The sequence below is a fragment of the Erinaceus europaeus genome, chromosome 11 (genome assembly GCF_950295315.1).
Source record: "Erinaceus europaeus chromosome 11, mEriEur2.1, whole genome shotgun sequence".
NCBI classification, from domain to species: domain Eukaryota; kingdom Metazoa; phylum Chordata; class Mammalia; order Eulipotyphla; family Erinaceidae; genus Erinaceus; species Erinaceus europaeus.
In genome coordinates this window covers 72,039,018-72,053,400 of record NC_080172.1, presented here as the reverse complement: position 1 = coordinate 72,053,400, position 14,383 = coordinate 72,039,018, and the positions used below count along the sequence as shown (strand labels likewise).

Here is a 14,383-nt window from a genome sequence, read left to right as displayed (position 1 = left end):
AACAACAGGTTGAACCCACTATTTGTACCTCAAAGAGATACTATTCTTTAAGCTTGGCCCTTCCAAAACCATTTTTAAATAAAGCAAAAGCAATAGATCTGGTTAAGTCCATTACCCTTAAAATTGATGAGATCTTTTGAAATAAAAACAAACTGCTACATAGGATCCAAATTTCTCCTATCTCCAACTAATCTTTTTATATATTTCACCCCAGATCCCAACAAGTAGACATATATGTATATTGGTTTTCCTAAGCTGATAAACAAGTCTAGCCTAAACCAATAAAATCTTACTAGTCAAAATAAATCAAAGCCTTGATGCAGGAAAAAAGAGAAATTACCTGTGAAATCAACAAATGCTTATATATCCATCTACTTTATGCTTCAAATTATTTAATATTACCAGAGTGTTATCCACTTAATATCTCAGAATTCTGAAAAACTAATTTCATAGAGTCCTCCCTCTTAAAACTAGTCAAAGATTCAAAAAAAATAAAAACACTGCTTTTCAGTAACAAATGGTTGTTTTAAACAGATTACCTATCATCTCTTCTTTTTGAGTTAATAAGTATAAGGACAATTACTAAGTATAAGAACCATAAAAAATATTGAAGGGAAAATACCTAAAAGAAAAATAAGTGTTTTATTTTTAGAAATAATAGTTTGTTTCTTAGTACATACCAGAAGTGGATATAACAAAAGATCACAACTATGGAAAATTATTTGTATTCAAATATATTTAAAAATTTTCAAGATCTGACATAGGCACAAAGAAATGAATTAAAACAAGTATAAACAAATCAGGTATTGACTTTCATTTTAAATATGTTAAAAATATTTCAGCTATACTTTTTAACATGATGACTGAGATAATTATTTTTATTTAATTCAAGTCATCTCAATCACCTTGAAATACTTCTGAGCTAAACTCATACATTAAGGCAAATCCTAATTTTAAATACTAATTTAATTGAAGAATTCTGATTTAAAATTGCTAGTCCAAGGAGAAACTGTTTTGTAAAAAACACTTTATTGCTACAAAGGGAAACATGGTCACAAAAAAGCATTTAAGTGTATCTTAATGCAAATAACTATTCAATGTCTAATGCAGTAAAAAAATACACAGAGCACAAAATACTTGCCCAATTTACCTATTCTAGGGTAAGTATTCAAAACATTAATGCACATTTGAATATATACGTCCAAAAGCAGCATTTAAGTTCAAGTCAAATGATTAGAATAGATAACACTAACATTACACATTTGTTATTCTTAACACCAATAAAATAATAAAAATTAAACTTAGAAATTATACAATTTACTGAACCTAAGTTTTGTAGCTATAAAAACTAAAAGTCTTACTTTTTTATTAAACAAATGCCAAACATTTAGAAATTATATAAAACAAGTTTTAATGTGTGAAATGCATGCAACATGGTTTTAGTTCTCATATTTTAAATTATTAAAATTCTTACCCTTTTCCACATTAAAACAGAATTTTAAAGCTCCTTTCAAATCTGACTAATTAATCTCTTATATTTAATTCTCTTGGGGCTGGTCAATAGGTAAGTTGACAGAATCTTCCTTTGATTCTCCCTCTACTTCCCCTACTTCCTCTACTCCTTGATCTCCTTCTCCTGAGGCCTCATGTTCCCCCACACTCTCTATGTGATCCTCTCCTATGACTCCTACTTCCTCTAGTCCTGCACCTTGTCCTGCTTCTGCTCCCTCTACTTCATCCACTTCTTCTGTTTCCCCCGCCTCCTCCTCTTCTTCTTCCTCCTCCTCCTCCTCTTCAATAGGTTCACCAATCTTTTCTTCTTCATCTCCTTCAATTTGCTGATCTTGAGAGTGGTCCTGAATTTCAAAAGGATTTTCACCCTAGAAAGGAGGGAAAATAGATTCTGAAACCAGAATTTTAGAGGGGAGAGAGAAAAACAGCAACACCAGCAGCAATGCTTCACTACTTATAAAGCCTCTCAACCCCAAAGGGGCTTAAAACCAGGTCCCTGTGCATAATATGTGAACTTTACTGGGTGCTACACTTGATGTTGACCCAGGTAGGTATGAGCAGGATAAATTAAAGTAGCAGAAGAAGAAATACTAGTGTGGAAAGCTACTGATAGCCTACGAAGAGAAAATATAAGTAACGTAGTGACAAAATAGGTAAATTAGGATGGGGGAAAGGAAGAGAAACAGGTATATACTACATATAATCATAATTTAAAATTTTTAAATATACAATATGCAACTATAAATTCCTACTTCAAAAGAGATTTGTGAGCTGCTTTCAGAGAAAAAAATGAAGTCAGAATTTTAAATGGGATAGCCTAGAGGGGAACTAGTGAGGATGGAGAGTTAAACAGGAAGAAAAAAAAATGTTGGGGGTGATGAGTACAGAACACTATGTAATTGCTTATACATGGTAGCATAAATGGAAAAACAATACTTAATGAAACAGGAAATCCAAGGTGGGGGGAGTGACAGATGAACAAAACAAAGTAATAGCAATAGTTAAAAAAAAAAAAAAAAAGTAAAAGAGATCTCTGGAAGTGAAAATTACTAGAGCTGAATGAAAGTAATATTTGAGGATTTATTGCATTTGTACGTGTGGATGTCTAAAATAATAAAAAATAAAATGTTAACATTCTTTATTTGAAAGTTTTTAAATTGTAGAGACAGGCTGGGAGTATGGATCGATCTGTCAAAGCCCATGTTCAGTGGGGAAGCAATTCCAGAAGCCAGATCTTCCACCTTCTGCATCCCACAATGACCTTAGGTCCATACTCCCAGAGGGATAAAGAATAGGAAAGCTATCAGAGGAGGGGATGGGATCCGGAGTTCTGGCGGTGAGAACTGTGTGAAGTTGTACCCCTCTTATCCTACGGTTGTGTCAATGTTTCCTTTCTATAAATAAAATTTTTTTTTAAATTGTATAATAGTTTCAAAAATATGATCTAAATATAAGTTAAAGAGCAATGACTGCCCAACAAAAAAATTTTCACTATCTCCTATAAGCTCAGATTATAAAAAGGGGGCTATATCCTACATTTTGAGATGTATATTTTAGTCAAGTAGTAGAGCTTGCTAGAAACAAATTTCTCAATCAAATTTCAGACCACCTAAATCAAAATTGCCAGGGGAGAAATCTAGCAACCTGCACATTTAAGAGGCATTTTAGGAAGTACTAACCAAAGATGTTTTAGAGATTCTAAATCAAAGTCTCAGAACTTAAGCAGTGTTTTAATTTATTTTGGCCTCACAAGTGATTCTAGTTACATTATGCCCCATCAAAAAGTACAAAGTAAAAAAATGTGTAGTAGAGTGCAATGCAGAGTAAATTATCTTTTCAAGAATGGGGGAAAGAGTTAGTATGATGGAAAAGACCAGAGTCTAAAAATACTAATACAATTTCAGTCTAAGGAACTCAGAAGCTCATCTAAGAGTGGAAAAAAAAAAATCAAAAAATAAAATAATAAACCAAAGTAAATCAGGTGCTAATAAAGAAGTTAAATGTTAGAGAAAAACACAGGTGAAGGAATAAATAAGATACTTTCCTCCACAAATAACAAAGGTAAAAGATACATATATCTAAGAAAAAAAAGAAAAATCAGAGTTCTCTATAGTGTGTTTTAATCTCTTCTAGAGAAAAGAATGTAAAAACCAACAGTAGAGATGAAATATAGGTACACACAAAAAAATGATATAAGTCATTAAGAATGCACATTATACTGGTATGTCAAATTGTCCATGGACTGCAATGATAATCTGACAAACACAGTACTGGCTCAAATCCATATACTTATAAGATAGTCAGTTAATAAAGTTACCCAAAATGGCACAGTACTAGAAATCAGTAAGGGTTTGGAGAATAAATATAACAGCTGGAAAGTTGAGAAACTTCATTTTCATAAGAATTTTAAAAGGTATTTTGTCAGGCTGAGAGCACTTGGAAGTCAAAGTGTCTTAAAAGTCATGATCAGAGCTGCCCATCAAAAGAGGCTGTTCTAGACAATAACCACAGGGAAAGGAGAATTTTGAATAAGGGGAAAATGCTGACTTATGTGACACCATGCTTCATGAATTTTAACATCTATTATGTGTTTACTAGGATCTTGTTAAAGATTTTTTTCAGTAGGCCTAAACAGGAACTAAAACTGCATTGTTTTGCTTTGTTTTTGAAATTGACTTTTTTTTTGGCTGGGGTGGGGGGGTGTCTTCCTGTATAGACCAGAAGACCTGCTAGACAAATTCTAAAAGAGCTGTAACATTTCCAATACACTTCCCAGATGATGCCAATATTGATAGTCTATGGACATTATTTCAAACAAGGATCTAGGAAGTTTCAGTTCAATAACTTTTTCCACAATATGCACTTGAATAAAGCACTACTACCAATGTCATACATTACTTATGACTTCAAATAGCTAGAAAATGATAGGCACTCTAATGTGTATTCTTTCATCATATTATATTAATATCTATAGAAGCTATTCACATCTCAGGTAGCACACCTGACTGAGCACACATGTTACAACTGAACAAGGATCTGGGTTTGAGTCCCCAACCCCCACCTGTAAGGTGAAAGCTTTTCAAGTGGTGAAGCAGATCTGCAGGTGTCTGTCTGTCTCTTTCCCTCTCTATCTCTCTCTTCCCTCTCGATTTCTGGCTGTTTCTATCCAATAAATAAATAGATAATTAAAAAAAATAAAAACAGCTACACAGCCTAGGAGGTGAGGCAGTGGATTAAGCACTGGACCCGTAAGTGTAAGGTCCTGAATTCAGTCCCCTGCATAACATGTGCCAGAGTGATGCTCTGCTTCTCTTTCTTTCTTTAGTAAATAAATAGGTAAATCTAAAATAAAATAAAATAAAATAAAAACAATGAGGTAAATCTAAAATAAAATAAAAACAATGATTAAAATAAATAAAACTTATCTGACCTATAAATTAAGATTTTATTAATAATGAAAGTAAAACTATAAAGTCTTCAACAGAATACTCCTTTCCAGTGTAGAACTTTATAAATTATATTATAGAAACTTAAAAGCCACTATAATTTATTTCTATTAATTTCCTTAATAACAGTAAGTTCTTTTTTATACAGTAAGGTTCATAATATATAAAGAACTGCATGTGAAAAAGCACTACTGCAATATATGGCAAAAATCCTGAGAAGCAGTGGGTCAAGTATACTCAATTCATCACATCTGGCAAACCTGTCCTCTATGTTTTCCTTTTATTTTAAATCAAAAATAAAACCGACATTTTGATATTCTTTCAGATCCCTATGTACTTTTCAAGTGATCCTGAGGAAGAAAGGGGATGAGAAATGAATGGCTTACTGCTCCCCTCCCCCAACAAACATCAACAATTAGGAAAAACCATTTTATCTGCATTCAGGGTAGCAGGTAGAAGTCTTCCCAACAATGTACTGTATTTAAATATCACAAGGAATTACTACATCACCATTTATTACAATAATAGTTTACTCTAAAATTTCACCTTAAAGCCCAGATATAACTCAGCACATATAATCACCTAATATATGACAAAGGGGCCAAAACCATCCAATGAAGGAATAAATGGTGCTGAAGCATTTGGATAGCCACATATAGAAAATAAAACATCAACACTATATACTAAAATTAGATCAAAATAGATCAAAGATCTAGATATTAGACCAGAAAAAATTAAATATATATATATGCATATATATATATGAATGAAATATTGTAGGATCTTAACATCAGAGACGTATTTAGAGACTAGAGTTCATGGGAGTGTGAAATGAAAAAAAGAGTAAATAAACAGGACTATATCAAACTAAAAAGCTTTTATACATCAAAAGCAAACTACCCAAGGATAACCAGACAACTCAGTAACTGGAAAAAGATATTTACACATCACATATCAGACAAAAGTTTGGTATCAAACATCTATAAATTAACTAGTAAAGCTTACCAAAAAAGAAAAATAATAAAAACCCAATAAAAAAGTGGGCGAAAAACTGAACAGGCAGTTCTCCGAAGTAAAGGTAGACATAGCCCACAGATAAATGAAAAATGTTCCACTTCACTTATCATTAGAGAAATGCAAATCAAGACTATACTGAGACTCTATTTTATACCTATGAGAATGGCCTACTTCAACAACACAGGACTGTGAAAAATAAGAGACTCTACTTTAGTACAGCCCCTTTGGAAGACTGTATGGAGCATTCTTAAACAAATTAAAATGAAATTACCATACAAACCGGCAATACCACTCTCAGGCATTTACCCAAAGGATACACACTTATCCAAAGAAACATATGCACTCCCATATTCATAGCTATATTATTCACAGTGCCAAAGAGTGGAAGCATCCTAAAAACCCATTGGGAGTTGACTGGCTAAAGAAGTTCTAGGATATATATTGCATAGAGTACTATTACTCTGTAATTAAAAAAAGACAATATTGTGTCCTTTGGAACAAAATAGATGGAACTGGAGTTAATTATGCTTAGTAAAATAAGAGATGAAAGACAACTACCACATGGTTTCACTCATTCATGGAATCTAGAACTGATAAACTTGCAAAAAAAAAATTATAAGCTAAGAAAACTGTTTCTTAGACTTGTGAAAACTGGTGGTTATCTTTGTGAGGTAGGAGAGTGAGGACACAGAGAACTTTAGTGTTGGGTGTGGTATGCAACTATATTCTATAATCAAGCAATTTTGTAACCCACTATAATCACACAAAAATAAATAAAAATAAATATATAAAATCTTACCTTAATAAAGCGTTCATACCGAGCCTTCACTATTGGATTATTTAAAATGCTTGTAGCAGTCAAGACACTCTCTCTTTTTATTTGTTCCTTATAAGCCTATGAAAAAAATAGAATATACTGAGGCATTGAAAACCATGTCATGGAAACTCTCCATAACTAAAACAATATATGTTCAAATCCTTAGATTTAAACAGTAACTTTCTGGTAAACTGAGCTATAATTAAGCTCCTATGACTATGACCCACATCATCTAAATTAATTAAAACAAAGATTCAATGGTCTGGGAGGTAATATAGTGAATAAGGCATTTAGCTTTCAAACATGAGGTGCTGAGTTCAATCCCTGACAACACATGTACCACAGTGCTGCTCTAGACCCCCATTTCCTTACTCTCTCTCCCTCCATATAGATGCTTTTTCTCCTTTTTTACCCTATAACCATATCATCCACCTTCAACTTTTAATTTTTTTCTCCAACTATTAATTTAAAATTTTTTATGATCTTTATTTATTTATTGAATAGAAACAGTCAGAAATCGAGAGGGAAGGGAGGGATAGAGAGGGTGAGAGACATGGAGACACCTGCAGCCCTGCTTCACCACTTGTGAAGCTTTCCCCCTGCAGGTGGTGTCTCGAACCTGGGTCCTTGCGCATTGTAATGTGTTCACTCAACCAGGTGCGCCACCACCTGGCCCCCAACTATTAATTTTTATGCAATCAAAAATAAAGACTGGGGACGGTTGGTTCCACAACTGGTCGAGCACTCATGTTACAATGCACAAGCACCCAGATTAAAATCCCTGGCCCCTATCTGCAGGAGGGAAAGCTTCATATGCAGTGAAACCGTGTTGTAGATCTCTCTCCCACTCCCTCTCTTTCAAGGTTCCTCTGTCTCTATGCAATAATTATTAAAGATAAATAAAGATTAATTTCTCATACTGCTAGAGTAATTAGTTTTCCTCAATGCTTCAGTTATCACAAGATAATATTATATAAAAGGGAATGGTAATAATATGAATTGTCTAATTGCCAAAAAAAGGATGTTAAGGAAATATATATTAAAAGATTCTTTTAAAACTTCATTCTTAAATATTTGATTTTTTAAATTTTTTCAAACAAATTTTCACAATATAAATATTATTCTTATCTTTAAAAATAGAGGAAAAAATAAGCAAAGAAAACCATATTTTTTAGTAAATTCCACTGAAAAACATACCACAAAATAATAACTGGCTGAAGTGTCCACGCTCCATTTCACTCATCATTAGATAAATGTAAATTAAAACTGCACTGAGATTCTACCTGTGAAAATGGGCTCCATCAACAGGAAATAACAGGTTTTGGCAAAGTTAGAAAAAAAAAAAGGGACTCTGATACACTGCTGGAGGGGATGCAAACTTGTACAGCCACTTTGGAAGGCTGTATGGATGAAAAGTCCTTAAACAAATAAAAATGGAATTACTTTATGATCCAGCAATACTACTCTTAAGACATTTATCCAACAGAAATACAAACACTACTTTAAAGGTGCACATGCACCCCTATGTTCACAGATGCATTATTCACAACAGCCAAAGAGTGGTAGCAGCCTAGATTCCTATCAACAGATTACTGGATAAAGAAGTTATGTGATATGCTCCATGGAATACCACTCTATAGTCAGAACAGAAGCTATTGTGTCCTTTGGAATAAAATGGATTCAACTGGAAGTGATTATGCTTAGTGAAATTAAGTAAAGAGATGAAGGGGGGCTACCAAGCAGCAGCAGCTGTGTTTCTCTCCTCTCCTCTCCTCTCCTCTCCTGGGTGAACTAGGAATACCAGAGGACCTGGGACCTCAACAAGACAGAACTAGAAGGACTTCAGGAACCCACCGAATCACCAGCAAGTGCAAACACCTGTGGCTGGTGGACAGAGAGGAGCCTAAGGATAGATTGAGTGCTGGTAAAGTCCGCCAGTTTACCAGTCAAGGCACCACATCCAGTCTGTTTTACCAACAAAAAGACTGCTGAAGGGAGGAGAGACTAAGACTCACCAAATGCAACTGTGAGTCTCCACTGCTACTGCACTCAGAGGCTGGAGCAGCAGAGGGGAGGCCTTGTGCTGACATCTGAGGACAGAGAACTGACAAGGAAACTCAGAAGATCTACACCTTGGTAGCCTAGCAGTGGGGCTCTATAGTGGGAGCCTTTCCACATTGTTCTCCTGATGAGAACATGGTAAATATTGTCTCAGAACCTACAGACTATAAACAGGACTTGTTAGAGGGCTCAGCAGTGCTGCCCAACTTAGCAGAGAAGCTGAATTGAGCAGAGCTTAGGATCCTTGGGGTGTGAGAGTCTCTTTGCATAACCACTGTATTCTCTCTCCTCCACCCTGCTTTATCACTTGGGCAGGAATGAGTGATTAAGCTAAGAAGCCTACTTATAGTTTATAAGACCCTTAGGTTCCCATAGCCTTAAGGAAAGAACAAACAAGGCATTAACAGCCACTGTGGTCCAACTCAGGGATTGAAATAATATTGAAAAAACTGTTAACGTCCACAACTCTGAACTCTTTAAGTACAATACTTAGACACTAGTAAATTCAGGTAAGAGTGATCAGTAATTTGAAAAATAGTGAGAGGGTGAACTGATAACATACTATATAGAATGGTTAAACCAACAAGCAGAAATATTGGAGAAATGAACCAGGACAAAAGTTGTGCTAAAAGACCCCCAAATGCTGAAGCACAAAATAGTGAGGTCAACATCCAAACACTAGATAAGGAAGTAGTCACAGGATTAAGTAAAGAGTTTGAAAGACTTGCCATCAGAAATGCAGAAACAACAAATGAGACTCTGGAAGAAAAACACTAATTATCTCAACGTTATTAGAGAGCTGAAAGCTAAAATAGCTGAGCTAAGAACACAACTAGCTGAACAAGCTAAAGTTGTATTAGAACAGGGTAACAAAATAGAAGAACTACAGAAAACAGTAGATGGGAGAGAGAATAGAATAAATGAGGCTGAAAACAGAATTGTCAAGATCGAAGATGAATTAGAGAAAACTAAGAAAGAAGAGATCTCAAAAAGAGATTAAGAAATATTGAAAACAATAACAGACATATGGGATGACTTCAAAAGATATAATATATGCATTACTGGCTTACGAGAAGAAGAAAGAGAGGGAGGGGAGGGGAGTACTCTACAGGACATAATAGCTGAGAACTTTCCTACTCTCAATAATAAAAAAAATACAAAGGTTCAAGAAGCTCATATGGTCCCAAAAAAATTAACCTAGACTTAAAGACACCAAGACACATTATATTTAGAATGGAAAGGAAGATGGATAAAGAAAGGTTCCTGAAGGATGCAAAAACAAAGAGTTGGGAGTCCGGCAGTAGTGCAGCAGGTTAAGTGCACATGATGCAAAGCACAAGGGCTGGCTTAAGGATACCAGTTTGAGCCCCCGACTCACCACCTGCAGGGGAGTTGCTTCACAGGCAGTGAAGCAGGTCTGCAGGTGTCTATCTTTCTCTCCCCCTTTGTCTTCCCCTCCTCTTTCCATATCTCTCTGTCCTATCCAACAACAATGATATCAATAACTATAATAATAGCCATAACAACAATAAAACAAGGGCAACAAAAGGAGGATAAAAAGATTTTTAAAAAAGAAATGAAGAAATATTTTTCAAAAACATTAAAAAAAAAAAAAGTCACCTACAGAGGAAAGCCCATAAGATTAACAGCAGACTTCTCCACACAAAGTCCACAGGCCAGAATAGAATAGCAACGTATCTATCAAGTGTTCAGTGAGAAAGGCTTTCAACCAAGAATACTGTATCCTGCTAGACTGTCATTCAGACCAGATGGAGGCATAAAAACCTCAGACAGGCAACAGTTGAAACAACTATCACCAAGCCTGCCCTGAAAGAAGTTCTGAAAGGTCTCGTCAGACCACAATAAATAGGCCATATTATCAGAACACTCTAAAAATCTACAAGAATGGCGTTAAAGTATCTTCAATCTATGATATCAATAAATGTCAATGGCCTGAATTCACCTATTAAAAGGCACAGAGTAGGAATATGGATCAGAAAACACAACCCAACAATATGCAGCCTACAGAAACCTGCCTAACTCAACAAGACAAACATAGACTCAAAGTGAAAGGATGGAAAACTATCATACAAGCCAATGGCCCACATAAAAAAAGGTAGGAATAGCAATTCTCATATCTGACACGATAGACTTTAAAATAAAGAAAATTTAAAAAGATAGGAATGGACATTATTTAATGCTCAGAGGATCAATCAAGAGGACTTAACAATTATTAACATCAATGCACCCAATGAGAAACCATCTAAATACATCAAACATCTACTGAAAGAACTACAGCAACACAGTAATAGTAGGAGACTTCAACACTCTACTCTCTCAACTTGACAGATCATCCAGGCAGAAAATCAATAAATGAATGAGGGAGCTAAATAAGGATATTGATAAACTAGAACTACTGAACATTTTCAGAGTCATTCACCCCAAGAAACTGCAATACACATTCTACTCAAGTCCACATGGGTCATTCTCAAAGATAGAAAAACATGTTAGGCTACAAAGAGCATCAGCAAATTCAAGAGCATTGAAATCATTCCAAGAATTTTCTCAGACCACAGTGGAATTAAACTAACACTTAACAATCAACAAAAGATTAGTAATAGTCCCAAAATGTGGAAGCTCAACAGCACACTACTTAAAAAATACTGGATCAAAAAGGAAATAAAAAAAGAAATCAAAATGTTTCAAGAGTTCAATGAAAATGAAGGCACAAGTTATCAAAATATTTGGGACACAGCTAAGGCATTTCTGAGAAGGGAGTTAATAGCCATACAAGCACACATTAGGAAACAGTAAAAAGCACAAATAAACAACCTGATTGCACACCTTAAACACCTAGAAGAAGAACAAAGGAACCCTAAAACAACCAGAAGGACGGAAATCACTAAAGTTAGGGCAGAAATCAGTAACACTGAAAATGAGAAAACCATACAAAAGATCAACTAAAGTAAGTGTTGGTTCTTCGAAAGAGTGAATATAATAGAAAAACCTTTAGCCAGACTTACAAAACAAAAAAGGGAGAAGTCCCAAAATAAATTAGATCATAAATGAAAGAGGTGATATCACAATAGACACCACAGAAATTCAACATATTATGCAATGCTTCTATGAACAACTATATGCCACCAAGCTAGAGAACCTGGAAGAAATGAATGATTTCCTAGATACCTACGAACTTTCAAAATTAAATAAAGAGGATCTAGGTAATATGAACAGGCCCATCACAGCTAATAAAATTGAAAAAAGTTGTCAAAAACCTTCTCAAGAATAAAAGTTCTGGACCAGATGGTTTTACAAATGAATTCTACAAAACCTTCAAGGAAGAGTTAATACCTTTACTTTTAAAAGTTATACAGAAGATTAAAGACACAGGAATATTCCCTTCTAGCTTCTATGAAGCCAACATCACTTTGATACCAAAAGCAGACTGGGACACAACCAAAAAAGAAAACTACAGACCAATATCTCTGATATTGATATTTAACATCTCTGAACACAGATGCTAAAATACTGAACAAAAATTTAGCCAACCGAATATAGCAGTATATTAAAAAGATTGTTCATCATGACCAACAGGGGCTTATGCCAAGGATGCAAGGTTGATTTATACTATACATAAATCAATCAATGTGATCCACCACGTCAATAAAAGCAAGACCAAAAACAACATGATTATATCAATAGATGCAGAGAAAGCCTTTGAGAAAATACAACATCCCTTTATGATCAAAACACTACTAAAGTGCCAAACAACACATGAGTGGCTGAGAAAGTTGTGCTATATATACACAATGGAATACTAGGCAGCTATTAAGAACAATGAACTCACCTTCTCTGACCCATCTTGGATAGAGCTAGAAAGAATTATGTTAAGTGAGCTAAGTCAGAAAGATAAAGATGAGTATGGGTTGATCCCACTCATAAACAGAAGTTGAGAAAGAATAACAGAAAGAAACTAACAGCAGGATTTGACTAAATTTGGAGTAGGGCACCAAAGTAAAAACCCTGGGGTGAGGGTGAGGGTGAATGTTCAACTTTGGGGGGGGGGGTTTAGGATGGGGCACAGTCTTGGTGGGGGGAATGGTGTTTATGTACACTCCTATTAATTGTAGTCATACAAATCACTAATTAATATGAGAGGGGAAAAATTGAATGTCTCAAACTTTTTAAAGCATTCACTGAGTCTTTTTAATACATAGTCTTTGATATGTAGACTCTCTTAAAAGCTTAGACCAGGGAGAAAAGAAGCAACCAGTGGCACAGTTATATACAAATAATGTCAAAGGACATAAATTATGGTGATGTTGTATATGATACAGCAAATCCTAACAAAGGGATATATATTTCAAAGTTAACCCAATTGCCCAATAATGTGATTATAGCAATAACTATTGTCTTCTTAAACCCTAAGAAAAGAGGAACCTCCTGTTTATCCTATAGAGCCTATATTTCCCCCAGTCCTAGAACCTCTAGAGTGGGGCTCACGTTCCTGCATGCTTCTCTCAAGTTATACCAAGTGATACTGCATCTGCTGATCCCAACCTAATCAATGCAACAAGTACCACCTCAGCATGCTTCACTTCAGACTGTGTCCAGAGACTTCAGGCATGTATTGTCAACCCTTTACCCTTATTACTTAAGTGAGACCTTTCCTTTCATAGTGTTCTCTAATTCCATTCCAGGTGGTTCACTTTCTAACAAAGTCCCCAAACCTAGATATAGACCAGGTCCTGTGAGATAGAGCATGTGTTCACACGTATCCATAAATTAGGGCAAAATATATACCTGAAAGCAAAAGTACACAATAGTCTACAGTGAGTTAGTATAAAGTTCATAATGAAATAGTGTCTACTTAGAATTAGATACTCTCCTCACCTATTTAATATTACAGTTCTCTCACTCACTCCAAAGCTAACCTCATCAAAGCAAGGACTGCAAAAGTTGAATATGGGCAAGAGACTGGAATACATTAATGATGACTCTTTAGTCACTATCAGGCCACCCCATCAGCTGGGGCCCTAGTCAGGGAGTCCTGAGTTTCCCAAACAGACATAATGGTCCTAGACCTTGAATAAATCCCTCTCTCCATTGTTACCAGTCATCTCTATCAGGAACAACAAAACAGATCCCTTTGTGGGCTCCCCATAGAACCTTGCCCTCCACTTGGATCAACAACAGTAGAGAATGTTCCATCCTCCAAAGGGACGATAGACAACATACTCTATGCTACACCTGAGGAAGATGGGTTCTGATATTGGGGCAGCTTAGAATGTTACTACTTATGACCACAGAATGTGAACACAAATCTACAGGGATGCAGAGGTCACATAGGCTTCTCAGCTGAATATGGGCCCCAGATCACATCAAATCAATGGGGTTTACAGTCAACAATATTTATAGACCTTTCCCATACTTAGGAGTTACTCTCTTCCCTGATCCAGCTTCCTGGTCATTCTTCCAGCCATGACATCATCTCCCCAGACAATAACTTGGGTCCAGCTGCAAATCAGAT

General features: G+C 35.3%; 1 protein-coding gene and 1 non-coding gene across 7 annotated transcripts in view; both read right to left on the bottom strand.

Moving 5' to 3' along the window:
* Positions 1 to 623: 623 nt before the first annotated feature.
* Positions 624 to 14,383, bottom strand: part of ZNF326 (zinc finger protein 326) — a 50,190-nt gene continuing 36,430 nt past the window's right edge. For all 6 annotated transcript variants that reach the window (XM_007524662.3, XM_060202027.1, XM_060202030.1 and 3 more), the window contains 2 exons: positions 6,775 to 6,870; positions 624 to 1,880 (listed from right to left, as the gene is read on the bottom strand). In XM_007524662.3, coding sequence (XP_007524724.1) covers positions 1,539 to 1,880; positions 6,775 to 6,870 — 438 coding nt within the window. In that variant the 3' untranslated portion in view covers positions 624 to 1,538. The remainder of the gene's footprint in view (positions 1,881 to 6,774; positions 6,871 to 14,383) is intronic.
* On the bottom strand, positions 4,209 to 4,272 carry LOC132541596 (U7 small nuclear RNA). The gene has a single exon (XR_009552731.1). It is a non-coding gene; the product is annotated as a U7 small nuclear RNA (small nuclear RNA).